The sequence below is a fragment of the Electrophorus electricus genome, chromosome 14 (genome assembly GCF_041902795.1).
Source record: "Electrophorus electricus isolate QZ-2024a chromosome 14, ASM4190279v1, whole genome shotgun sequence".
Taxonomy (NCBI): Eukaryota; Metazoa; Chordata; class Actinopteri; order Gymnotiformes; family Gymnotidae; genus Electrophorus; species Electrophorus electricus.
The window spans coordinates 17,667,402-17,693,753 of record NC_137510.1 but is presented as its reverse complement, the minus strand read 5'-3'; the positions used below and the strand labels follow the sequence as shown (position 1 = coordinate 17,693,753).

At 39.8% G+C, this 26,352-nt stretch overlaps 1 protein-coding gene across 3 annotated transcripts in view; it reads right to left on the bottom strand.

Moving 5' to 3' along the window:
* The window catches only part of ascc3 (activating signal cointegrator 1 complex subunit 3), a 105,194-nt gene that overhangs the window by 65,338 nt on the left and 13,504 nt on the right, over positions 1-26,352 (bottom strand). For all 3 annotated transcript variants that reach the window (XR_014116799.1, XR_014116800.1, XM_027015427.3), the window contains exons 5-10: positions 25,205-25,325; positions 17,276-17,474; positions 15,668-15,803; positions 14,908-15,033; positions 918-1,121; positions 410-550 (exon numbers count right to left, since the gene is read on the bottom strand). Coding sequence is in view for 1 of the 3 variants with exons in the window: in XM_027015427.3 (XP_026871228.2) it covers positions 410-550; positions 918-1,121; positions 14,908-15,033; positions 15,668-15,803; positions 17,276-17,474; positions 25,205-25,325 (927 nt within the window). In the remaining 2 variants the exon portion in view is untranslated. The remainder of the gene's footprint in view (positions 1-409; positions 551-917; positions 1,122-14,907; positions 15,034-15,667; positions 15,804-17,275; positions 17,475-25,204; positions 25,326-26,352) is intronic.

Here is a 26,352-nt window from a genome sequence, read left to right as displayed (position 1 = left end):
CTCCTTCTTCCTGCCTATCTTTGGTTCCTGAACATCTGGCTGTATTAACAACAAAGTATGCACAGCATGATATTCTCGATGTAGTCTCATTTGGTCTTTTCTACAAAATTATTAGGAATATAAGCGCCAGCATCTAATGGCTCGGTCAGCTGTATGCTCAGCTAGATATAACGTCTCATCACACTGAGTGCTGCAAAAATTAATTCTGCGAACTATTCAGCACAAGAACAACCGAAGGGAGATAAATATCTTCTTTACTAAATGCTTACATTTCAACAATTATAATCAAGGTAAATTAGATCTTATAAGTCACCCTGCATTATGGTCTAATTTCCACAAAAGTGCAAAATATTCCATTTGCCAGTACTGAAATACGACTGAACAAAATGACTGTGTTTGCATGTGTTACCTGCGTGCGGAGAATCTCCACTTTGCTTAGCTGCATGTCCCCAGTGAGCTCTCTGACAGTGATGCCCAGTGGCTCCAAACGCTTACTGAAGTAATTAGTCATTTCAGCAGCCAAGGCCTTCATCGGAGCTACATATACTATCTATAGTTTCAAGGGGAGGGGAGAAAGTGGGGGAGGAAGGAATAGAGAGCGAGCACATGATAAATGAATGAACATCACAGTATCATTTGTTCCTTGGCAACCAGCACAATATAACATGCAGTGAAATATGATGTCGTCCACTAAGTCTGAGAAAGTTTAATGGTGATGTATGAAGACTGCCTATCATCATTCCACTTGGCATTGTTTGTGTGCGCACATGCAATTTACAGGACGCTGCCTGTTTATACCCTCCCATCTATCCAAAAAATCCCAAGGAAGCAGTCAGGCACTGGTTTAGTGAGGAGGCGTGGGATGCAGTGGGGAACAACTCTTGACCTGTGGGCATTAGGAAAGAACACTGGTATACCTTGAACTGGTCCTTGCGTATGACCCCACCGGGCTGCAGGTGCTGGCGGATCTCATGCAGAACTGTCAGCATGGCGATGTTGGTCTTGCCAGCACCAGTTGGTGCACAGATCAGCATGTTCTCATTGGTATTGTAGGCTGTCTCAAACACAATGGACTGAATCCTGTTCAGCTTCTTCATACCCTTAAATACCAGCTGCCCAATCTAGAAAGAAAGAAAGAAAGAAAGAAAGAAGTATGGTATTACAATTTTAATTTACTGGATAAAGCAGACAACTAAGGATACATATATGCACCAAACAAATAATACAGACCAGAAAAAGAAGAAACAATAAATTGACAACATGGCTAGTTTAAACTGAAAGTCTGAAAGAGGCTCTTGGGGAAACTGAAAATCTTCCACATTTTACCAAACTTGTTCACTCCACACCAGCTGGGGTGCAGCTACAAGTGTGAGACACATATGATACAAGGGAGAAAGGAACAGGCCAAGAAGAGTGTTAGCCAAAACGTAAGTACCGTACTACAGTCCAGAGCTAATTAGGCTTCTATCTGGCTAGCATCAGAGGAGTCCAGCCCCTCTCCATTTGCACTCAAAGCAAACAAGTTTGCAAATCTTTACACACAAACAAATCATCTTCTCAACTATTAAACCAGCTACACTCTCAGTTCAAGTATAAGCATGATCCAAAAGCAACATTGGCCTGCACAGAGACAGTTCCATGTCTCATGTCAGACCAATTAATCTCCAGCTAGCATTTCCAAGCCTGCAGCCGGGAGGACATGCGGCACTGGAGTAAGCAGCTGCGTGTCAAAAGACCATCGAGCCTGTGGAGGAGGGAGCAGTTCCGAGCAGCGTCACAAGCTGTCAATCAATCTGCCTACACTGGCCAGGTTCGCCATGACAACACTCTGGGGGTGACAGCCTTCAATCTCACCAAATGCCTGATAAGGAATGAAGGGGCTTTTCTGAAGGCTGCTGCCATGGGGAGCGCACTTAAGCTACTGCTGAGAGCAGATATTTTTCACTGCTTTTCTCCTTCTTGGAGTCTAAGAGTGGGCTGAGATCAGCAGTGACCAAGAGAACCAACATATGTAATTAATAACTCATAAATCCACTCGTACAACCACTGAGACCTGCCTGTACCAGCTCCTAAGGAAGGAGCCGGCAAGAGGACTGTCGAAAGTGTCTATGCTCAACGATTTATGAAGATAGCATGAATAGCACTTCAAAGTACTAACTTGCTCTTTAAGCAACACCCTCTGTCTTCCTCTTTCATGCATCTGGTCAGGAATGTCAATGGCTCAGGCAACAGAGTCATTTATTTAAGGATTCATTAAAAATATCTGATTGCTCTCTTCGCGCCCATGTTTCACTCCAGTGCTCATTTAAAAAGTGTGTGTGTCTTTTTGAGGTTATAAGACAGGAAGAAATAGATACTGAAAGGGAAAAATATTAATGCACCAAAGAGCAACTTTATTAGAGTCCACCTTATCCAGGGAAAGATGAAGGATGCTTGTGAAGTGAGTAAATGAGGGAGCGTGGGTTTTTGACAGGCAGGCAGGGCCACTGAGGAGTATCTCTACTGAGCCTGTGGGGAAAACCTAAAGTGGTCCACTTCAGTGTTAGTGAGGGGGTGTTCTCATCTGCGCTAGATAAAGTCATTGAGTTTTGCAGCTATTATGACAGTCATGCCATCATAATCATCACCACCACCAGCAACAGCAGCACTCTTGGGAGAATAGTGAATAATTACAAAGTGTGACAAATATATTGAAATTTACTCGTCTCAACTGACCTGTCTTTTACTTATTTGTTAATTTTTTTCTCCTTTAAACAGAATAATTTGCTGAGCTGCAGAAAACATTTTAGTAAACAAATATTCTGTTAAACCAAATAGTTTGTCATAGGTTATGTTTTAAGATTTAAAAACTAAAAGATGAATTTTGCATGGGCTCTACTGTGGTAAAACTTGCATAATTGTTTTATATAATATTGCTTTGGCTTCTTTTTTAATGAATACAGAGTGATAATATATATTATGGTTATTACTAAGTAATACAAGGGTTTTTTGGATTACTGATTCAAGTCCACACATGTGAAGCCAGTTGAAGCTTTCCTTTAGTGTTAGAGAGATAAATGTTGGTCTTATTCAGAAAGCAGTCAGGCAGGATTGCTAAGGGATACCACGACTGAAAGAAAAGGTTTCAAAATGTTTTGTTGTACAATCACAGTATTTATTTTATACCAAAAGGAACACTGCTAAAAAGGCACACTTAGTCCCATTAGCCCCAAACTGGCAGCGGGTGTTCTTGCATTTATAAAACTGCTCTTAGTGTGGTATTAGCTGAAGGCTTTTCATTGCCCTTCTCTGTAAACAAATGAAGAGGGTGAATCCTTGTACTGCTCTCAGCAGCCTGGCAATGCCAGCCTCTGCCTGTCCAACCAATTATTTCTCTAAGGGGCAGGTCCTTAGAGCATGGACTTATAAATATTCATACCTGAATTAGGAGCCTGATGCTCTCATCTTCTCTCCTTCACTTCCTGCACAGGACTGTGTCACTGTGCCGACTAAGCAGGCACACTAATTTTAACAGCATCCATCGTTTTGATTTATTGACTTCGTCCGTTTGTAACGAACAGTTGTGGTCCCTGCACTCTTTAATCATTCAAATACATGCAAATGCATGCATGCCCCAATGTTCAACTTGAGGTAATGCAAAAGTGTTGTAAATACAGACTTAGCATCATGTAATGATCACCAAAAAAAAACAAACAAACAAAAAAAAAAAACAGTTTGCGCTTTCCCCTCCTTCTGTTATGTATCCTTTGCATTATTATGCAAATATATGTGAACTGCCACTTAAAAAGTAGAGGCAAACTGGGCTGTTTTTCAGTAGTGCTCCTGTAGCTGCCAATGTAAACTCTGCAAGGTAGTGTAGCCCCCATGTAAGCCATCTGCTGACACATATATAGTGCAACAAACAAAAAGCAGATAGGAAATCTGCCAAAAGTAGTCTTTAAAACTCAAATCATGGCAGGCTTGTTCTGGCTGGTCGAACTTTGGTAATCATTGTACTAAGCAGGCTTTTGATCAAGCCCCTCCTGAATGAGGATACTGTCACGTTGGCGGCCTATTAACATTTGTTCAGATTTAAACCTAACATCACCAGGTAAGACTCCAATTCAATTAAAGCAACAGCAAAGTGTCAAACATACTTTCAGTGTCTGATGTTTCGAAGAGTACCTCTTTTCTCGGGGTGGGGAACGACACCTTACACTTGAAAGCACAAACTTAACTTTATCCATCAGGCTTCACAAGTCACATGTGTTTCACCATACTTCTACAAGTCTTCACTTGGAGAAGTTCACAAATATAAAAAGCAATGCAAAAGAGTATGGATATATATTGTAGTGTGTAACTATTTGGCTAGTGACAATATTTGTCATTTTAGTCATGTACTGTACACTGGATTTGAAAGGAAACAGTAAACATTAAATACAGTACAGAACATCAGCTTTAAGTGGAATTCACATCAACATTGGGTGAAACCGTACAGGAATGACAGCTCGAGTAGATAAATACAAGGTGACTACATTACCTAAAAGCCCAGACAACTTTAAACTACCATATATATGGTGTTATAAGACATATGTACCATATATCCATGGTATATAGTAATATGTACCATATAACCATACTGTCAAATTTAAGGATCTATGGTAAAATACATGTTTAAACATTAGGAATGTTTAAAAATACACCACTATCATTTTTATTAAATTGCATAGCTTGAAACTGCACCTGTTTGTATGTGAATAAGAGGACGCATATGAGTAGGAGAGGGGGAAGAAGGTGTGGTTCCATTCAACCCAAAGCAGTCTTCTGTAAGTCCAGCAGAACCTGACAGTCTAATTAGCTATGTGGTGCACAGGCATCCGACCATATGTGCTGAGTGGGGGAAGAAGGAATACATCCTCAAACCCCGAGTGACTTTAAACACACTAATTGGAGCTTCATAGATAGTAGGAATGATTTTATAGCAACATTCAAAGCCCAGTCAATGGGGCCTCTCTTCCCAAGTATTCTAGTCTTAAAAAGCAAATGAAAATCAGAAAAAAATGTACCAGTAAGTTGGATGCTTATCCTCACAAACTATATATATAGTGCAAATTTCTGTAAGGGTGGGGGTGTGTTGTGTGTGTCTTAGTGTATGAAATTGAGAGGATGCACAGCCATGTATATGTTTAAGCTGTTACAAATAATTAAATTCTCAGCACTGGTAATAGAAAGCTAAGAGATATCATTGTTGTTGTTTGCATGCTATCCATTTAATTACTTTTCGGTTCCATTTCATTCCATTTGAACTGCAGGCTTGATCAAGTTTTAATTGCTAGTCTTAGCAAACAGCTTATCTGCCTCTCTCAAACCCACACAGCACAAAATGACCTGTCTGAGCCACGCATACATACCCACACAGACACACACAAACACAGGAAAATGAATACACACTAGTGCATAAATAAAACTGACATTTTTTTTTATTGAAACACACAAACAACCACCCACCCACCCACCCACAGAAAAACCCGAGACCTAGACAGCAGATGCACCGTATCTGACAGACTGTGAGATGCAGATGCAGCAAACAGGAGACCCATTCATTTCCCTTCAGCACAACTGCAGGAAGCGAGGGAGAGAGGGGAAAAAAAGCAGAGGAAGAGAGGAGTAATTTATCACCCCATCCTCAGGCAACTGTCCAAGAGGAGCCCAAATCCTGCACAAAAACAGGAGCACACGAGCAGCCCAGTGCCACCCAGCAAACGGGCCCACTGCCCCCACCCCCCACAACTGCATAAAGAAAAGAAAAACAACTTTTTGTGCTGAAATAACCCATGTATCTAAAATATTAATAGTGGACCAGACTGTCAAACCCAACTTCAAAAAACAAAAATATGACTGAAAATCAACAAAGGCTAACTTTGGCTGAAAGGCAAGGTCTCTCATCTCTCTCCTACTCGAAACGGAAGCTGCCGGAACAGGAGATTGTTGTAGTGTTCCTCCATATTCAAATATGCATGAATGTTAATTACATTCAGTTCCTTCACACCATCCTCCATGTGAGACTGCCAACACACTCAGATCTAAGAAATAAGTAGAATTCTTCAGAAACTGCATGCTTGGAGGGAAACTGTTAGAAAAAGACTGCACAGTGCCCTCAAGCACACCTGTTGAATAATCTCACTGAACTCTCTCTGTAAGTTACCAGGCACCCTAGCTGGATCCAAGCATCTTTTCGAAACTGCAAGGAGAGCCAGCGATACATTTAATCTCTTCTGGTTGTGGCCAAAAAAAAAAAAAAAAAAGAAAAAGTAAAATAAACAAAAAGAAAAGTAAAAGAAAAAAAATAAAAAGAATTGGCATGGCCTTTCCATCCAACAGCACTTCTCTGGAACTCTGAACTACCAAGGATGCCAGGCACAAACATTTTTTAACCAGAAAAATGTTTGGAGCAAGTGTGAAACTGAAGGTTCAATTGTTCCATGCATTTGGACCAAGTACTGCCCAAGCCTAGGAAACTCTGGTTTCTGAAAGCAATACTTCTGAAATCCTACACATCCTATATCTTACAAGCAGCAAAGCCAGCTCAAACTGGACAATACACTTCCATGTAAGAGAGCAGCTGTCGCAAGCCAACAAGCTTTGTTAGTAGATACCATCTTGAAGTGTAGTGGTTGTAGTGGTGTATCTCTTAGAGCCTTAAAGGTACCATATGTGAGGAATTCCATGGGCATTTTTTAGATGTCTTTTCCCAACTTTGCGATACAAACAAAAATACACTTTTTTGGATCATCATTTGTGTGTTGTGTCGTGGCTTAACCTGAGCGTAAAAATAATGGTGAAGGAACAGTGATGTGCCAAACTCAGTGGACTCTGCAGGAGGTCTCTGTGTGTGTCCATTGCTGGGGGAGATGAATGTGCTCTTTATTCTCACACCTGCTTTGCAAGACTGACCAAAAATACTAAACACACATTTGCTAAGGAACTGTTGTATATACTTGTATATCAAATATCTATCTATCTATCTATCTATCTATATATATATATATCTATCCATATATATATATCTATCCATATATATATATATATATATATATATATATATATATATATATATATATATATATATATATATATATATATATATATATATCTGTGTGTGTGTGTATATATTTGTGTATACACACACACACACACCCACATGCATCTTCCACACTGTAAGAAGTGGAACTATGTAGATAGTTTGCACTACTGTGAGGAACAAGACTTGGCGAGGATATTTGACTCTTTCAACCATCTGTGTCCTTCAAGTACTTGCAAGCTTTTTTTAAAAAGACCTTGGAGTTTCATGTAGAGTGCTTTGTTTGCAGGCTGTTACACAGTACAAAATTGCAGTTAATGACTCTTGCAACTTAAAAACACGAGATATAGTGCATTCTCCTGATGCATGTGGTTTAAGGTTGGAGCCACTTGTTTGCAAAATTTATATGTGCTTTTTGAAATGCATTAAGGTCATTAAACTTCAATACAGTAGGCACAGTGCCTGTGTCTGTTGTGCTGAAAAAGACCCTTATCGGTATCCAACAAATGTGGAACTTTAAGTATTATCATCTAGGAAGGTATTAAAAAAGAGCATAGTGAAACAGTACAAGTGACGGGACATATGTGCTCACAAAGTGGCTTCCAAAAGTGTTTGGCCAGTATAGTCAAAGGTGTTATTTTTATTGTATAATCAAAAAGTTCAGAATAAGGACAATTTAAGACTACTGTTCTAATACCTTTGGAATACACTGTGATAGTACTGTGAACAAATGTTTTACTGCTCCAGATAAATTACCAGATTATAAAAAAATATTATGTAGTGATTATCAAAAGATTATCTTTGCTGCCACAATTAATCCCATTTGGTGTGTGTTTGAGAGTTTATGGACAGATGTGTATGTAGAATTCTGCATTCATCCCAAAATAAGCTCTTCCACATATTTATTGACAAAAATTAAGAAGGCTTTTAGCAATGTGATGAGAGCAAGACGGTAGGCCTCATGATTCATTAGTTAAAAGGGTCCCTAATAAATTCTCCACTTTTAATGTTTCGCAGAGCTATTAAAAGCATGCCGAATTGCTATGTCCCTGTTGCCCATTATAGCTTTCAATAAATGACAATCACACAGTGCTTAAAAAGAAAAACAGACAGGCTTCTTGGCCTGCCTTCGAAAGTAAAGACTTATTAGCCACTCCGCCATGCCGGTTTAGAAGAAGGCAGCACTCTGTTGCAGCGTTCCAGGAGCTTTGCTAAGTGAATAGAGCTGTTCCTCCACTTCCGTTAATTCGCAGAACTCATCTTAAGAGCCTCCATATCAATCTCCATCAAGCCCACAGTAAAGCAGAAGTCTGCTCTGGCTGTAGGAGGATACCTCACAGAAAAGGATTCTTTCATTTACAAATATTTCAGACGTGTTAGTCTTTTTGGCACTCAACTGAACACGACTTCCATATCAATGAGTTCAGTGCAAAAGGCACATCATGAATTGTGCTATAGAAAAACGGCGCTCACTCATTGGTGTAATTAATGGCTTCCTGAGGAGGTGGAAAACACAAAGCTCAAAATTAAGTGCCAGGGGCAGGAGTATAAATCAGTCTTGTCCATTTTTTTCCCCTCACAAAAATAAGGGAGGTTCTGCCTTTATGCTGTCTTCCCCCCCTCTTAACGTATATTCTTTTAGCCTCAGTGCAAACACTGGCCACTTGTGGCAGGTCTGAATAACCCCCACCTTCCATTAGGGAGACTGGGCAACACCTCCCCTACTTTACCTGCTTCTTCAGGCCACTTATTATGTTTGATGCCAGTGTCAGCTCCTAAAAGCTACTGCTTCAAGCTTCACTTGCTCATTCAGTTGTGTCTGCCATTCACACCTGCTCGCTCAAGCGTTTGGGCGGCTAAAAGCCGAGGGGATTGGGGATGGGTGGGTAGAGGGGTGCTAAGGTCTCAATTAAGGGGAAGAAAGAAAGCAGAAGCGACCACTCACTGTGATGATGCTAAAGGCTGAGAGCTTAACATGGATTTACAGTGACTTACACCAGCTTGACATCCCACTGCCAACAATATGTGTATTTATGGGACAGGAAACGGCTGCTGCTCAGGCATGGCTAAGGCGGAGGTTTGGGGGCATATTGTACATGACAGCCTGCTTGGTGAACTGTGCCTTCTCTCTCTCACACACACACACACACACACACACACACACACACACACACACACACACGAGCCTCAGCCAGCAAACAAAAATACAACGAGCATGTCAGAAGCATGACTAATTAATCCGCTCAGACCCTCAGACTCTGCCGGTTGTTGCGTCACACTCTCTGATCCTGAGAATTAGGATGCACTCTGTAAGCCATCCATGATCACATGCCTGTCATTAAGATTGAGGAATCAAAGAAGACTACAGCACTGAGGGGGAATAAGCATAGGAGAATCCAGAGAGGAGGTGGAGCCTCCTATAGCCAGAGGTCTGCTATTGGCTAAGTAGACTGATGTGACCCTGTCCGTTAGCTTATGAGTTTGGTTAAGAGCACACAATAAGGCTAAAATAGGATCCATTAAGAGCAAAACATTTTACACCAATACCACTTCAATAAAACAACATGCTGTAGGCCTCGTACTCTACAGACAACTATTTGCAAACCCCTGAACATACTAATACAATCTCTGCAAAGTAGGGCTATAAATTAAAACAAGAAAAATCTGAGTGCTATAAGTACATGGTACTAAACACTAAATTCACCCAGCAGAAATCTAAGGTGTTTCCGATATGTATGGGAAGAAAACATTACAGAGAGGTTTGATGGGTATCAAACATATGGGTATAGTGGGAAGATGGATATTGGCATGGAAATCACTACAGAGGCAAAATGGTAAAAGTAGCACTGCTGCACAAGTCAGAAAATGCACACACACCCAATTTTGGTGTTAAATGTGTATAATCATGGTAAAAAATACCTGCAGGGTGTGTGATGCGATTGAGATGAGTTGGTATAGTGCAGTGAAGTCTCGCTCGATGTGTGAAAAATGAGTAGCAAAAAAGTAGTTAATGATTGGCAAAAAGGAGTGCTTGCATTTCGGCATGCCAAAGGCCATAGTGTGAAGAAAGTAGCTGAATTTGCAGGTGTACCGAAGCGCACGGTCATACGGGTCTACCTGCAGCGGCAAAAATCCCGTTTCACGGCTTGTGAATAAAAATCGCTTCGCTTTCAGGCAAGAATTGCTTCTAGAAGTCAATGCAGGTCCTTCACAATTTCTGAGCAGAGGGACACGCAACAGGCCTTTACTCAATTCTGTTCACAAAGTTGCCTGGTAAAATGGGCAAAGAGACGCAAAATTGGACTGTTCATGACTGGAAACATTATCTGGTCAGATGAATCTGATTTCTGCCTGTATGTGAATGATGCTAGGCATTGTGTTCATCATAGACTGCATTAAGCCTTCAATAAGACCTGGATCCAAGGTGTGGTTCAAGCTGGAGGAGGCTCTGTGATTTTTTTTTTTGGGGGGGGGGGGGGGGTTAATTACACAGAGATGGGTCTTTTTGTTGCGCTGCTGGAGAAAAAAGTTTTGCCTTTTGCTCTTCATTTTGCCAAGGAACATAATATTCCAATCCCTGTATTCCAAGATGACAATTTTCACATTCCCAGGGCTGACTGACTGGCCTAATAAACATTCAGGAGCATGCACCCATCTGGACTGGCCCGCAAAATCCCCAGATGCCCAGATTCTTCTTGAAAATATGTGGATACTACCTGGAACGACAAATAAGATGCCATAAAATCAGTCCATATTGTGCAATGTCACCTGCATCCAGAAATGCCAGTCCACATCAATCCAGTCCACATCAGTCCACACCAAATCGAATCGCAGCTGTTATTCATGCTCGCTGAGGTAGAACACGCTATTAGGTATGTTTCAGCTACAGCTGACCAGAGATTTTCCTCTCATCTGTCACTGGGATCTGTCACTATGGCTGTCTTCTGCTGTTTATCCACCACTACTTTATCCGGTTGGTTAGCCATTACCATTTTGGTCTGTATCTGGAAGTCCCACAGGATCTTAGCATAGTCATTCTCCATCACCTTTGGGGGTGTATCCCACTTTGACCTTGGAACTTCCAGTCCATACTCAGCACAGATTTTTCGGTGTACTATGCCAGCCATTTGGTTATGGTGTTCTATGTATGCTCTGCCTGCTAGCATCTTGCATCCCACTGTTATGTGCTGTGTTGTCTTAGGGGCATCTGGTTGCTGCCTGGTGTGGTAGATTCCAGATCTCTATTAGTCTTGTATTCAGAGCTTTTTCTTAAGCTGCCATGATTAGTGTCTCTGTGCTGTCTTTCAACCGAACTTTTTCCAGCCATTGGTAGGACTTCTCCATATCAGCCACTTCCACTTTGTGCAGGAGTCTATTCTCCCATGATGGTTCCTGCTCCTCCTCATTCCCATCCTCCTTGGGGTTCTCCTGTTTGAGGTACCCGATAAGCTTGTTGAGCTATTTGTTGAGGTACTTGGTCACTTGGGACCATCATTTACATTTATGGCATTTAGCTGATGCAACGTTTATGACGGTACAATTTGAGCATTTGAGGGTTAAGGGTCTTGCTTAGGGACCCAACATCTTGGTTGTTTCATCCTGGATAGTGGCTCTGATGCTCACTAGTCCTCACCCTACCCCCGCCATGCGGGGGTACAATCGTAGCCAAAGTTTTGAGGCGGACACAAATTTTGGATTTCACAAAGTTTACTGCCTCTGTTTCTTTTAATTCCTTTTGTCAGGTGTTTATATGGTATAGTGAAGTACAATTATAAGTATTTCATAAGTTTTTTTTTTTTTTTGTTTTTTTTTTTTACTTTTTATTGACATATACATCCAGTTCAAGCAGACTTCATATTTGCACTGTTGACCCTTCTTCTTTTAAGACTTCTGCAATTCACCTTGCATGCTGGATATCAGCTTCTGGGCAAAATCTTGACTGATAGCCACCCATTCTAATAAGTGCTTGGAGTTGATCACAGTTTCTGTTTTTGTCTGTCTACCCTCTTTTCTTAGGATTGACCACAGGTTATCTTTGAGATTGAGATCTGGGGAGCTTCCTGGCCATTGATCCAAGATTTCAATGTTTTATTCACTGAGCCACTTGGTTATCACTTTTACCTTGTGACATGGTGCTCCATCATGCTGTAAAAAGCACTGTTCATCACCAAACTGCTCCTGGATCATTGGGAGAAGTTGCTCTTGGAGGATGTTTTGATACCATTCCTCATTCATGACAGTGTTCTTAGGCAAAATTCTGAGCAAACTCAGGGCGTTTTGGCATGACACAGGGCACATGATTGTCCATTGAAGAAAAGGTGAGTGCTACCATTTGTCCAGATGTCCCAAACAGTCTGAAGGGGGCTTCATTAGAGAAAATAACTTTACCCCATTCCTCCGCAGTCAAATCCCTATACTTCCTGCAAAATGTCAGTCTGTCCTTGATGTTTTTATTGGAGAGAAGTGGCTTCATTGCTGCCCTTCTTGACACCAAGCCATTCTCCAAAATCCTTAGCCTCATTGTACATACAGATGCACTCACACCTGCCTTCTGCCATGCCTGAGCAAGCTCTGCACTGGTGGTGACCAGATCCCATAGCTGCATCCTCTTTAGGAGACGGTCCTGGCACTTGCTTGACTTTCCTGGGCACGCTGAAGCCTTCTTCACTGCAACTGAACCTCTCTCCTTGAACTTCTTGATGATTCGATAAATGGTTGATTTAGGTGCTCTCTTACAAGCAGCAATGTCCTTGTTTGTGAAGCCCTTTTGATGCAATGCAATGAGGACTGCACGTGTTTCCTTGGAGGTAACCATGGTTAACAGAAAAAGATTTCAAGCACCACCACCCTTTTAAAGCTCTTCTAATCAGCATGACAGAGTGATAATTAATTGCAATTCATCTGATCACTCTTCACAATCTAGAGTTAATGCAAATTTCCACCATAAAAACTGAGGCAGCAAACTTTATGAAAACCAAAATTTGTGCTAGTCTCAAAACTTTTGGCCATTACTGTATAATCTCAGATTTTTGGATTTGGGATGAAACCCTCCATGCATGGTAAGGAGTTTCCTTGCCTTGATGTCAGTGTCTTTTAGCTCCTCCTGAGGCCAGTTTATTATTCCATTGGGGTATCTGAAGCCTGGTAGAGCACAGGTGTTGATAGCCCAAATCTTGTTCTTCGAACTCAGCTAACTTCTCAGGATTTGCGTAACTCTTTGTAGGTATTTAGCTATAACTGCTTTCCTTGTGGCCTTGTAGCTGCCCTCAACATTTGTATGATCCCTTCTGTTCTAGCTACCTTGCCTCTCTTTGTAACACTTATCAAGTCCAAATGACGATCCAATGTTGCTGCTGTATAACCTGGTGAGATGGATTAGTGAGTCAATGTCTTGTACACTTCTGGCATACAGCTTGATGTCATCCATGTAGAGGAGGTTGCTCCATTCCGTAGCTCACTGAGGGGGGTTCAGCTCTATGAAGAACAGCAGCAGGGACAGGGCATCTCCTTGGTAAAACCCACACTTAATGGTGACTTGTGCTATTGGCTTGAAGTTGGCCTCTAGGGTCGTCTTCAACAGCCCCATTGATTTCTTGATGAAAGCTCTTAAAGACTGTTATACAGCCTCAAGCATTCATGTGTGGGGCACTGAATCATAGGCTTTCTTGTAATCAATCCAGGCAGAGCACAGTTTTACAGTCTTGAGTTACTATTTGGATCCTGTTCAGGGAGGTTGTTGTGGTCTGCTCTCAGTTTCACTAACCACTGGGCATTGTTGATGCGTGTTACCTCCTTCTCTTTTATGCCTTTCCAGTATTTTACAGTTTCCAGCTTTGGTGGCTCTATTGTTATGCTATTAACCTGCCTCTGAGAAATCCTGTTTCTTTTCCTGGCTTCTACTTCTCTTGTTTGCATCTTCAGGTTGGCTCCCAGAACTGTTAATATTTGCTTGGCAGTCTCCAAGGCCTCAGGTATGGACAGCATGTCATACTTCTCACTGTGCTGCACTTATCTTGGCCTCCAACCTACTTCTCCATCTCAATACTGCTCCTTGATGAAGTTCATGTAGCCAAGCATCTCAGGTATCACTGTTGCCGTGGCATATATCAGCTGGTTGGTCTGTGGTAGTAGTCTTGGTAGTCTGTCTAGCACTTGTGTTGCGCTTAGTGCATGGACCCATTGTCTCTTGGTTCCCACTTTTGGGGTGTGGGGATAAGATCTCCCCTCTGACATTTGTGCTGCACCCCATTGATCTCTAGTTGTAACAGCAGTTGCCACTTGTGGATGTTTGAAAACTGAGCTACTAGTTGTTTCTGGGTTAGTATAGATGTTGAGTTTCAATGCATGCATAGTTTCCACATTCTCACACTAGGATTACTTGTGTAGTAGCATTCCAACAGTCCTCTATTCTCCACTCTTGTTCACGAATGTCTTGTATATGTTCCAGTAGCACACTATCAGATTGCCCTGGTCTTCCAGCATCTGACACGAACCTTATTTGCCCCTATTTGTACTGGAAAGTGGGGCATTACCTCAAAACTGTATTACTGTACAAGAATTAACACTACCCAGTTCTAGACACAACTATTTCATAAAACATATTGTTACTCAGTCATTTATAGTACCAACACAAAGTAAGGAATGCCAAAAAGAACTGGAGGACTACAGAGTACAGCATGACAGATTCTCACACAACCAACTGAAGCGTTGTAATCTAGCGGCTACAGCAAATCCCAATTTTAGCATGTAAGTCTGTCTATCGATTGTGAATACAAGCAGTGTACACCATCAGTGTGATGTAGAGAGGAGTGAGATAAGCAGCATGAGACAGAGGATGCACCACAAACCTCATCCAGCTCTGAGATGTAGACTGGCTTCTCCTGGAATCCAATCGGCATGGGCTCATTTGGGGGGATATCAACCTGCTCAAACATCTTATTATTCTCTCTCTGGATGCCCTCAGGCAACAGCATCTGCAAAAAAATAAACACATACACACCACAAAAAAACACACACATTAGCAGGCTGCATTAGCCAAACCCAGTTACAATTTACCACCTGGCAAAGAGACAGAACCATTACCATCCATTAGCTCCCCACAACCCCAATGAACTCAAACACTCACAATCGCAGCCAAGGTCAGTCACCAGTATTCAAAATGACTGGTGCTGGCTGTGTAATACTGTCCTGGGCTGTGTTATGCATTCCTTTTACATATGTAAAACTGAGCTGATGGGTGCTACTGTGAGGAAAATTTCCATCTTTAACTAGGCAGCTAATGCATTCATCTTGAAACACAAACCCATAGCCACACCGCCACATCCTCATACTCTCAGTGCTACTCCAGTTAAAAGCACCAATTAAAACTTGGGTTTTATCCAGATCATTTGTGATCCACTAAGAATTAAAATAAAGCTACTATAAAACTAGCAATCTAGTGGGAGATAATGGGTGATAAATAAGCAAGATGACTTTTTTGAGTAAATGAATGAGTGGAAAACCTTAGAGGTATACAGCAGATTGTCCGTCTATTAAACAATTAAGCAGGTATGAAACTGTCCCTGTAGAGTACAGACTCAGCATGTTTAGCTTATAATAATGTCTCACCTTGCAGCCCCCAATGAAAGCAGAGGTTTTGCTTGCTTCAGCATATGCGTCATACACATGAGGGTAGTGGATGCGTTCATAGTCTCTCTGGCGACCCAACACTGGAGATCGACGAGCAGTCAACAAGGCCTGTTCCCTGCATATGCGCATACGCACACGCACGCACGCACACACACACAAGCATGAGGCCCATCAAACATGGTACAGAAGATAATCTCTACTCTCCTGTATTAGACTTGAAACTGTCAAACACACAGAAACTGTGAAGTACAGTGAACCCACACCAGCAACTACATGCACCACTGAGTGGTTAGTAGCCTTGATTTCTTCACAGTGCCACCCCACTGAAAGGGAGAGGCGATATATAGATGATGTGGCTGTGACTGTGACAAATGGGCAGACATTACACAACAACTGGAAGACTAGCACTGCCTCTAAATCTGACAATTCCTGTTTAATAGGATACATTACCCAATCACTGTGGAAAGGGTTCTATTTAGAGAATGATGTACCTCTATAAAAGCAGCAAAAAAAAACAAACAAAAAAAGTAGTTCACCTCAGGTGACACTGTAAAACTGAAAATTAAACCATTATGCAATGACTAGCTCTGTACAACAAAGCTGGAAATGTTACCACCTCAGGTTCCTTACTCAACCAATCTGTAAACAGGAATGCAATCCAATCCGCCACTGGGAAGCTCATCCAGCTGGTATTCGATACATGATGCTACTGTATTCAGAGATGCATGTCAACACCAAGGCTCAGCTTGGACAGAGCTGAGGGGTGCTGTGGATCAATGTCTAATCTCTCCAGTTACTTTAGGTATCTCTTAGAACAAGGCCACCCATGTTATTTGCTAAGGTGTAAGGACCTCAGTAGGGTCTTGTTTAAGTCATTACCTTAAGGAAATAAGGAAAGGGCTAGTTTAAGATTCTCAGGCATCACAGTGAATAGTTGCATATCTAATGACTATGCAAACATACCAAGCAAAACAATAACACAAAAACTTCAAATTACAATGATGCTTGTGTAAGAGTGGGGAATTTCTCAGTGATGATTAGATATGCAGCTGCTGCATGTTCTATTATTTTGTAGAGAGGCAGTACTAGGATCAGGGGCAAATGGAAAGGATGAAAGGATTTGGAGAAAGGATGAAGAGACAGGAGAGGTGTGAGGTACATCAGTGAGTGTCAGCAAGCCTTACCTCACCACTAAGCTTTCCCTTTATGTTCCAGCAGATTTGGCCAGGCAACATTTTTAATTAACCAGATCGCTGCACTTTTTATCTTCTGAAATTAAACTTTTAGTACAAAGCTCCAGAAGAAAAAAAAATACATGGTAAAAGTTTGGAATGCACATTCATCAGAGAATTATTTTTTTTTTCGCTCTTCAATGCAACACACTGATGAAATATGTAGAGGGGTGCCTGTTCAGTAATGAAAAGGAGGATCAGAGGGACCTATAGAGTAAAAGAGAGCAAGAGAGAGGGAGAATGAGAGAAGTAGGGAGTGCAATAGGAAGAGAGCAAGAGGGAAACAGAGAGGCAGAGCACAAGAGAGAGACAGGGAGAGAAAGAGAGAGAGAGAGAATGGGCCGGGGGGGGTTACCTCTGCAGTCTCAGTTCCTTTGGGTCAAAATGGAACGATGTTTCAGAGGAATCTCCGTCCTCTCCACGTTTCTCCCTCTTTCTCTCCCTCTTCTCTTCCCGCCGGTAAAGCTTCATCATTTGCCTCTCCTGCTCTGACTGAATGGTCACTTGACAACCATAAATGGGCTTTACAGACTCGCCACTTTTAAGCATTCCATCTGGAAAACAAAGTGCCATTCCAGCCACAGTAAGAAAGACGTCAACTCTCAATTTTTTCCTTAAGCACCCTCTCTCCCAAGTTGCTAATTATTTTATTTGTGCAAATCTATTACAAATGAACTGCTTTTATACATTACCATTTCCTTCGCATTCACAAAATAATGCAAATATAATGCATGTCAGCTTTACCGAATTTAATATTTAAACTTAGCATACAAGGGAGCACTTCTACCAAAATTAACAACATACTTCAAACAAGGACCTACTGCAACATTTAGGAACCCACTTGTAAAAATTATGTCCATCAGTTGAGCCAGGTTGAACTGGAATGTTAATAACAAAGAACACAGTGCAATAGGGTTCACCTTAAATATTGTGACCATTTATTTAAGATATAAAATCTTGTCTAAAACAAGGTCACAGCAGCCTATTATGACATGATACAGTCTAGACAAAACCACACAGTTGGGGAAAATGTTTAGGGGTTGTGCAGTTTTTTCTTTTCTCATAATATTTGCATATTTGCACTAGTAAATATGTAACATAATAAATATCACCCAGAAGGCCACTACCAGCCTCTTAAAACAAGTTATGATTGATGTTTTGTAAAATCCAGTAAGGAAATATTAGCAAACAGACCATCAACAGCATTATTACCACATGAGAACATGTCTTAAACAGAGGCTACAGTACTGGCCTTGATGGGCTTACAGAGGCATGCAGAATAAGATCTGAATTATCCATTAGTTCACGTTAGTGTTTAAACTCATCCACTCTTAGGAGCAAAAGAAAAGACATGATTGCACTGGGGCTTCAGCTGGCTGTCTAAATGATCGCTTCTTTGTCTCCTGCAAAGACTGCAGCTTTAAGTAGTTGTTCCTGTCTCTTAGTGAGACTTGCTTATCTTACAATGACAAGAAGGGGATTTCTAATCAGGCACATGTACGCAGGCACTCACCTATGCAGACCACTCGGGTGGCAGACATACTCTTGCCACCACCAAAAAGAACTCATTAATTAGAACAATACTACTAAATCACTTAAGTTTTTTTTTTTTTTTTGCTCAACAATGGTGCACACTCACCAGCCCTTTATTAGAAACACCTACCTTCAACTCACATTCAATGGCCACTTCATTTCCTTTAATTTTAAAAACATCAATTTTCACTGAATGCAATGATGGCAAAGCATGGAAAACCACTTGATCCACATCACCATTACAAATGAAAGGCAGACTGTCAGATTGGCTATTCTCCCCAAGGTGTCACCCTCATTGGCAACCAGCATGGGAACCAAAGTTGCACACTAGCCACTCCACTTACACAGACAGAGGAGGCTCTGCTTTCCACACACATTATTACTGATCTGGCTGATCTAACAAGACACGTTCTATTCACCACAACATTGTTAATTATGCAAAGGTTTGGGTTTCACTGACACTTTTAACTTGAAGCCAGACGTCTTTGTTCCATCTACTTAAAATCTCTTCCAGAATCTTCACAGACTACACTGACAGAAGTCACTGGATTTTATTTATACCAGGTGTAAGTAAAGAGACTTTTATTACATGCACAAACACAACTGAATATTTATGTTGGAAGCAAAATAACAAATAGTACCTCTATTTATAGCACCTGTAGTTTAAGATAGTACCACTATTTATAGAACATAAATAGTACCAATAGTACCTCTCCTCCTTGACAAATGTGTTTCTGGAAAGAATGCATCCAACAATATGGAACTATAACAGGATTGGTGAGAGTGTGAAATTACCCAGGTTTGCAGGTGCAGAGCCCACTTATTTCTCATTAAATTAGCAAATCTGGCACTGATATGCTGCCATTGCTCAAATGGAAGGCTTGAGAACTGTAATCCCTAATCTCATTGACTCTCTAGGAGTGTCAGGTGAAGCAATTTGCCCCAGAGAGTAAGAAAGAACTACAACAGCACAGCACTGAGTTGTAATAACAGCAACAGAATGAAATATACTTTTAGCTGCTCAGTCAAATAAACACCTGAATACACTATCAGAAATTCAAAGAAAAGATTGTGTGAATTTAAAAGAAGCAGGGCTATTATACATGCCCATACACAAGTTAAATTACAAGCAAATTAGGTTTGAAGTCTCCCTAAACATACTCATCAGACTGGATCAATCAATACTACATCACAAAAGTTATATAAATGTATTACTAGTGAGGAGGCCTGATGCATCACCATTCAGGGTAGTAAGAAAGTACCATTTCAAAGACACACAGTGAAATGAAAAGAGACAGATAATAGATAACACTTTCAATATAAGACAAAAGTGTAGAGCCAAAAGCTTAATTATGAAGTCCACAGAGAATAGACAGGTTTGGTATAGCATTCTAGAACATGCAGAAAAGATGAATTAAAAGAAATGTTTCAAAATAATGCTGTCTAATTAATATAGTTCAAAGCAAAAAGGCAACAAAAAAGGCAAAAATGGCAACACATCCCAATAATACTACCCTGAAGAGCCATAGGCTAACAGGAATTAATTAAGAATTAACTTGAGAGTTAGATCATAATTCAAACCTCTACATGCTATGATGCCTTTGACAGACCTGGAAGAGAAATTAAATGAATGGAACAATTTTTAAAATAATTCCACTAAAGATAAATAGAGAATATGTGGATATATGCAGCTTCAGTTTATTTAACAACATGGTTAATTAACCATAGTACTAAGGAAAACTGCATTTTTACATGCTGTTGGCTATAAACAGCCTTTTACTCTACTTGATCCAAAGCTACTGTTTTATTACTGCCATCTTTATGCAATCTACATTACCCAGGGTCACATAACTACATTATGCACACAGCTGTTCAACAAAAGGTCTAACTGACGTGATACAAATTAATTAAAACTTTAATGGCATCTGAGACTGAATCTCAAAGCCTTGCACAGGTTTATGTTCTTATGTAATTGGTGGCTACATATACAATTCTAACAAACATGTCTAACAAAATGTATTGTGAATAGGCACTGATTTGTAGTGGTAATTTAATAATTTAATTTTATTGAAACTGAATTTGTAAATGCATGCTTCTTAAATTATATATAATTTATGCTGCTATCATTCCATCTTGACCACTGACAACCCAGTACATTTTTATCAAAATTTGGTGCTCGGTATCATATTGTACCATAAATTCAGATCCCCATCTGGTTATAATTTACATCTGCAGTTACCCGTAGAGACACCTATTCTCGACAAGCAATCTTTCCCCCCAATAATCTTTCTGGACGAAACATCTCATTCTGAGCATTGCAGTTCTAGGCTTGTTCATTCGTTCGCTCACAGCAATTGCCCATCAAGACTCAAAAGGTTCTTTTAAATTTTTCATACTGTCTCCGACACCCTCTCTACCTCCTTGTGATTTCCATCTCAAAGGTGACTCTTCTCTTTTCTTGGGTGCTGCATTTGGGATACAGTCATGTCTGTATGCCCGCCCACCCCTGGTATGGAACTGCACCTTTTTATTACTTCCACTCTTTGATGTGCCTCTTGCCCACACTTCACACTTTGGCTTCATAGCACAGGAACATGTGCTGGCCATTACACTGCGTGTGACTGATGCTATTTTCACATCACTGTGTTTCTCTTACTACATGCATAATGTTCAGCCACTAAAATCCCTGCAGAGCAATTACCAAACAAAAGCAATAAAATAACATTTTAAAAAATGTAAAAGCAATACAAATTTGTAGCAATTTGTAGCATTCTAACTCTCTCTTTTCATTGGAAGTTACAAAAGGGCAATCTCCCCTTGAAAGCAATCTATCATTCAATCAATAGTTTCATGTGAAAAGCTACAACAAGCATTTGCAATCCTGCTATATTCACTAACAGTGGTGCTATATTAGATATGCTATATCAGATTCCTTATAATTGATACACTGAAAATCAGTTTGTGCACTTATTGACCAGATTTCCCAATCTTCAAGAGTAGCTGCTGAATGACAGCTCCCAGGTTTTATGAGTTCTTCTTGCAAATTGCAAATGCACAACTATATCATCTAACTACCAGGCAATAATGTTGTTGGGTGGTAATATTCATGATATTGTTGTTGACTGTGACAAAGGCTCCTGCAGAAAAATCAATAGGAAGCAAAAATGATACAGGGACAAGGCTGTTACTCCAAAAAAGGGAGCCTTTAGAAGCTACTGAATGTGTCTGTTCAACAACTTGAAAAATTTTTCAAGATTAGTCTTTTCGAGTTTGAACTGTTAAAGTCAAAGCCATGGCCATAGCATGGGATTGTTTCTGATGACTCTTTAGGTTTTGAATGAGCTTAACTGTGTGAAGACTGTGTAAATACTACCACTTTGAAAAGCAGGTACAGTAACAATACAAAATAGGTAAAAAACATTATGGACCCTACCGCAGTTCTGCACTGAGCACTAAGTCATAGCATTTAAAGGTTACAACTGGTGACTCTGCATGTATCTTTCAACAATGACAGAGTAGCTTTCAAAACAGAGTAATCCTAAATATTACTGCAACCATCTTCACATGTTAACCTGTTCATCTGACAGCAATAGCAATAACTTCAATTATAGCACTGGGCAGGCTTAATGCCTAATACTTATTGTCTTATCTGCCATCAATCATGGTTAGCAAACTTTAAAGTTTAACAGGTAACACTTATCCAGCTATTTAATCCAGTTGAGAAAGAGTCTAAAAAAACAGGAAAATGGTGGATAGTTATATAATCAGTTATTTATATATATATATATATAAAATCAGTAAACAAGAACAGGATACTTTTTTCTCCCTGAGAATGTCATTGGCAATATAAGGAAAAAAAACTGCATTTTTGGGGTCCTTGAATACTGGCCATTCATTATACCTTAGCTGGTATAGCAACCAGCCCTGGGTCTCATAACACATAAAAACAATAACATTGGTAACACTTCCTTTGACAAACTTAGTAATTTGGGAAACATTAATGCCATCTTTCATGCTTAATGTCAACTGGATAAAGTGTTCATGAGTACACAATGTAGTACAAGGGAAACTGCACTGCTCTGGATTATCAACACTTCTACTCAAGATGTTATCATCCCAGGGATTGCTGAAAAGTCAAAATATCTGTGAATTGCACCTTACCTTGCATGCAAGTTTGATTCAAAATTCTACACCATAACATTTAACGCTTAGATCCCCGCAAAAAAAGAGCCTGCACTTATATACCTAATCAGCTCTTGACAAACTCACACAATAAAATCCCACCTCTCCTAATGGGATGCAAAGAATGGGCAATTTAATCAGCAGCTTTTAGCCCATCTTCTGACCTCTGCCCATGGTTGTCAAGGTAACTTCTCAAAAGCAGTCTGACAAGCAAACTTTTTCGAATAGCCAGTAGCCTATTATCTCTTTTTGACAGTGCATGTCTGGCACTGTACAACTAAAGTAACAGAAATGAAAAACAGGATAATTTTCTGCACTGAATTATGTCTGAAAGAGAGAGAGTATAAGAATCAAATAAATAAATTGAGAGAGAGAGAATAAGAGAACACGGCAAAAAAAGAGAAAGGCACAGAGAGAAAGAGGGCCATTTAAAGTTTTACCTCCACCCTTCATCACTTTATAGTGAAATCAAAACATAAATCTATAACTCTAAAATGATCTATTAATGCCCATTACTTGATGTTGAACTATTATCTTCCTTGAATACAGTACTGAGTGAAAAGTGTCAAGAGAGGGTAATCCCATCATAATAAGAGTTTGGTAATAAAATAAGTTCTACTTAGGCAGAGTAATTTATCAAAGACTATAAGGAACATTTGGGCTGACTTCTGTAGTGTCAACAAATACAAATATGTTAACCCCAATGATGTTCATCTGGAGATGAGGCTCTACTTAAGCATCATTTCCGTTTCTGGTGGAGTGAATGCATCACTTTTATAACTTATTTGCTTTGAAGCATCATTAATATTTTACTCCTTTATAAATCACTGGCCTTTTATCTTATAAGATTATTCAACAGCATTGTTCTTTAACAATTTGTCCTTTCCCTTTTCTTCTTGTACTTTTTTACAACTTCTACCTTGAACTAAGTCATGTGTGAATGAGACTCAGTATGTGTCATGAAAAACCTGCACATTGAGATTTACACTGGAAAAAATACATATGGAATGGAAAATACATATGGATGCTGGGGTTAAAAATCAATTTATTATCATTTTTGTGTGGAATTTTGATCACTGGTGTGTGTGTGTGTGTGGTCTGTCTGTCTGTCTCTCTCATATATATATATATATATATATATATGTTAAATGTTCCAGTTCCCATTTGTTGTTTTTAGAATAAACATTTTTTAACCAAGCACATTTTTCAATTTCAGTGCCTCAGTGGCAGAATAAACAGATTTTGCACAATGCCCACTTGAATAACTATGCCTGTTCTCAACAACAAGACCTAAAGCACTTCATATTTAGAGCTTCATTTTCAATTTAGGTTTACACATTTAAGGTTCACACAGGCAACATGCCTGCAGTTACTCACAAAAATACACTAAATTATAGACATACATAAAGTAGCTCAAGTCAGCATTAAATACTACATACAAAAGAACTCACCAATATGATTTTACCATTTAATGCACCAATGCTGATTAAGAGAAGAAATAAAAATATTTTCTAAAATATGATAAAGAAAGGGTGGTTGAGAAAGAAGTGAGAATAGCAAAAATAGCAAAAAAGTAGAAATAAGCATTTGATATGATTTCTTCACAGAAACTGCATCAAATATACCTGCTAAAGGCATCAAATAGCTGTGAGCACTTTTTGCAACTCTGCACTCTACCACTGCACTCTAGCCCTGTAAATATGAAATTGTCTGAAACATAATATTGTTCTATAGTACGATTTTTGGTGAGGGTGTTTTGCTTTGTGTGTGTGTGTGTGTGTGTGTGTGTGTGTGTGTGTGTGTGTGTGTGTGTGTGTGTGTGAGAGAGAGAGAGAGAGAAAATAATTTAAGCTCATGTTCATGTTCCATGAGGGCAGATGGCTAATGCATGAAAGACTCCAGGACAACTCAACCTCACGAAAATATGCGCTGCCTTAAGCTCCATTAGAATGTTTTGTTGTCCTGTTCCAAAGGAAGCTAACATATCAGGGCTGACATAAGACCAGACAAATTATGATTTGCTTATGTGCACCATAATGAAATAGAGAGCACATATTCTGGATTTTTAACCATTCAACTTGATTGGCATTGCAGGTGGATACAGTCAGCAGTAAGCTATGTTTGATTTTTATGGAGGACATGAAAGGACACTTTGGCCATGCTCCCACTTCACTTGTGGGAGGAAAGGTTGACTGGGCTCCTATCTATGAAAGTTTGGTTTCTCATCAGAGTAAAGTTTGCTGAACAAGGGCATCTGTTACGTCAGGTATATATAACTAAGCAGTCTTTTCCAAACAGCTGTCCTATATGACAGTTTGAAAATATGTGATGATCACGTAGGAACATTTTATAGCCTTCTCCATGCCAGGCCATGGGGAATGCCATAGGTAGGAACAATTTTGTTCAATTGTGTTTGAATACATTCTAAAAGGACAGAAAGCCTTGTCTGCCATTTTCCTGTGTATACATTTGGGGCATTGCAGTGGAGGACAGCATCACTCTGAATTTCATCAACTTCATGGTAATTTTTTGTGGTGGTGGTACTGCACTATGCTTCTGCAAGACTCACCTGGTGGGTAGCTGAATTTGCTGTCAGAAAGGGCAGACAGAAGAGAGTCCACGATGTCGGGCCTTCTCTGCAGAAGCGTGGAGATCATCTCAAATCCCTCAGGACCAAGTAACTCGAACAGCTGTGTGTATGAGAGAAGGATATGTGATTGGGACATCACAAATAAGCCAAAAATGTGGGGGTTAAAAAAAATCCTATTGCAGTGGGAATATCAAACTCGCTATATGCCAAATGTGAGCACCTGGCAATTATCACCACCCAACAGCTCTAAATATGAAGCAGAGTCTCATCGGGTACTCAGCCTTCTGAACACAGCCACCTGGTACTTAGCACCACAAAAAAATCATAAAACACCAAGCAGACCTTTTAAAGCCAGCTCAGAACACATGTTCAAAATGTTGAAAGTTAAAGAACATTATAGTACTATACTATGCTATAGCCTGAATGCATAAATCAGCTCAATTTATTTATTTTTTAAGTTCAGCTACAATCCATGAATATTTTTTGCTTCTGCTATACTCTGCAGGATTGTGGACATGAATTGAAAAAGTAATTGTAAGAGTATAGTACATAATTTCAGCTTTATTTCAAAAGGTCTTTATATCAGTAGCAAATGAACCATATAGCAATATCAGTGCTTTTATACAATGTGCTGTATATCAGATCATGAGTATTTAGACAACAGGCTGGTCAACTGTTTCTTGGCTAGCTGTGACCTCCAAGTAATGGTCTTGAGTCTAGATGTGACATTTGCATATGGAGCACTTGAAGGCCATCATGTGACAAAAAAAAAATAAATAAAAATAAAAATAAAAATAAAAATAAATAAAATATACCCCCCACCCCCAAAAAAAGCGGTAAATTCAACTTGTACTTTTTTTAAAAAGCAAGAACACATTAGAATACCAAACAAACACTATAAAAAAACAAAACCTTGCAGACCACAGAAGACAACTGTAAATAAAGAAAAGCTTTAATCACTATTATTAAATAAAAGAGCTATATTAGGAACACTGTTATAAAATAGCATGTAGGGGTTTACCACAAATACCTCCAAACATAATTTTGCAGCAGGATTATTATTGGAAACCTCCTAATAAAGCAACTAGGCATTTCCAGGATTTTTACAAGTGGAATGTTCTTCGCTG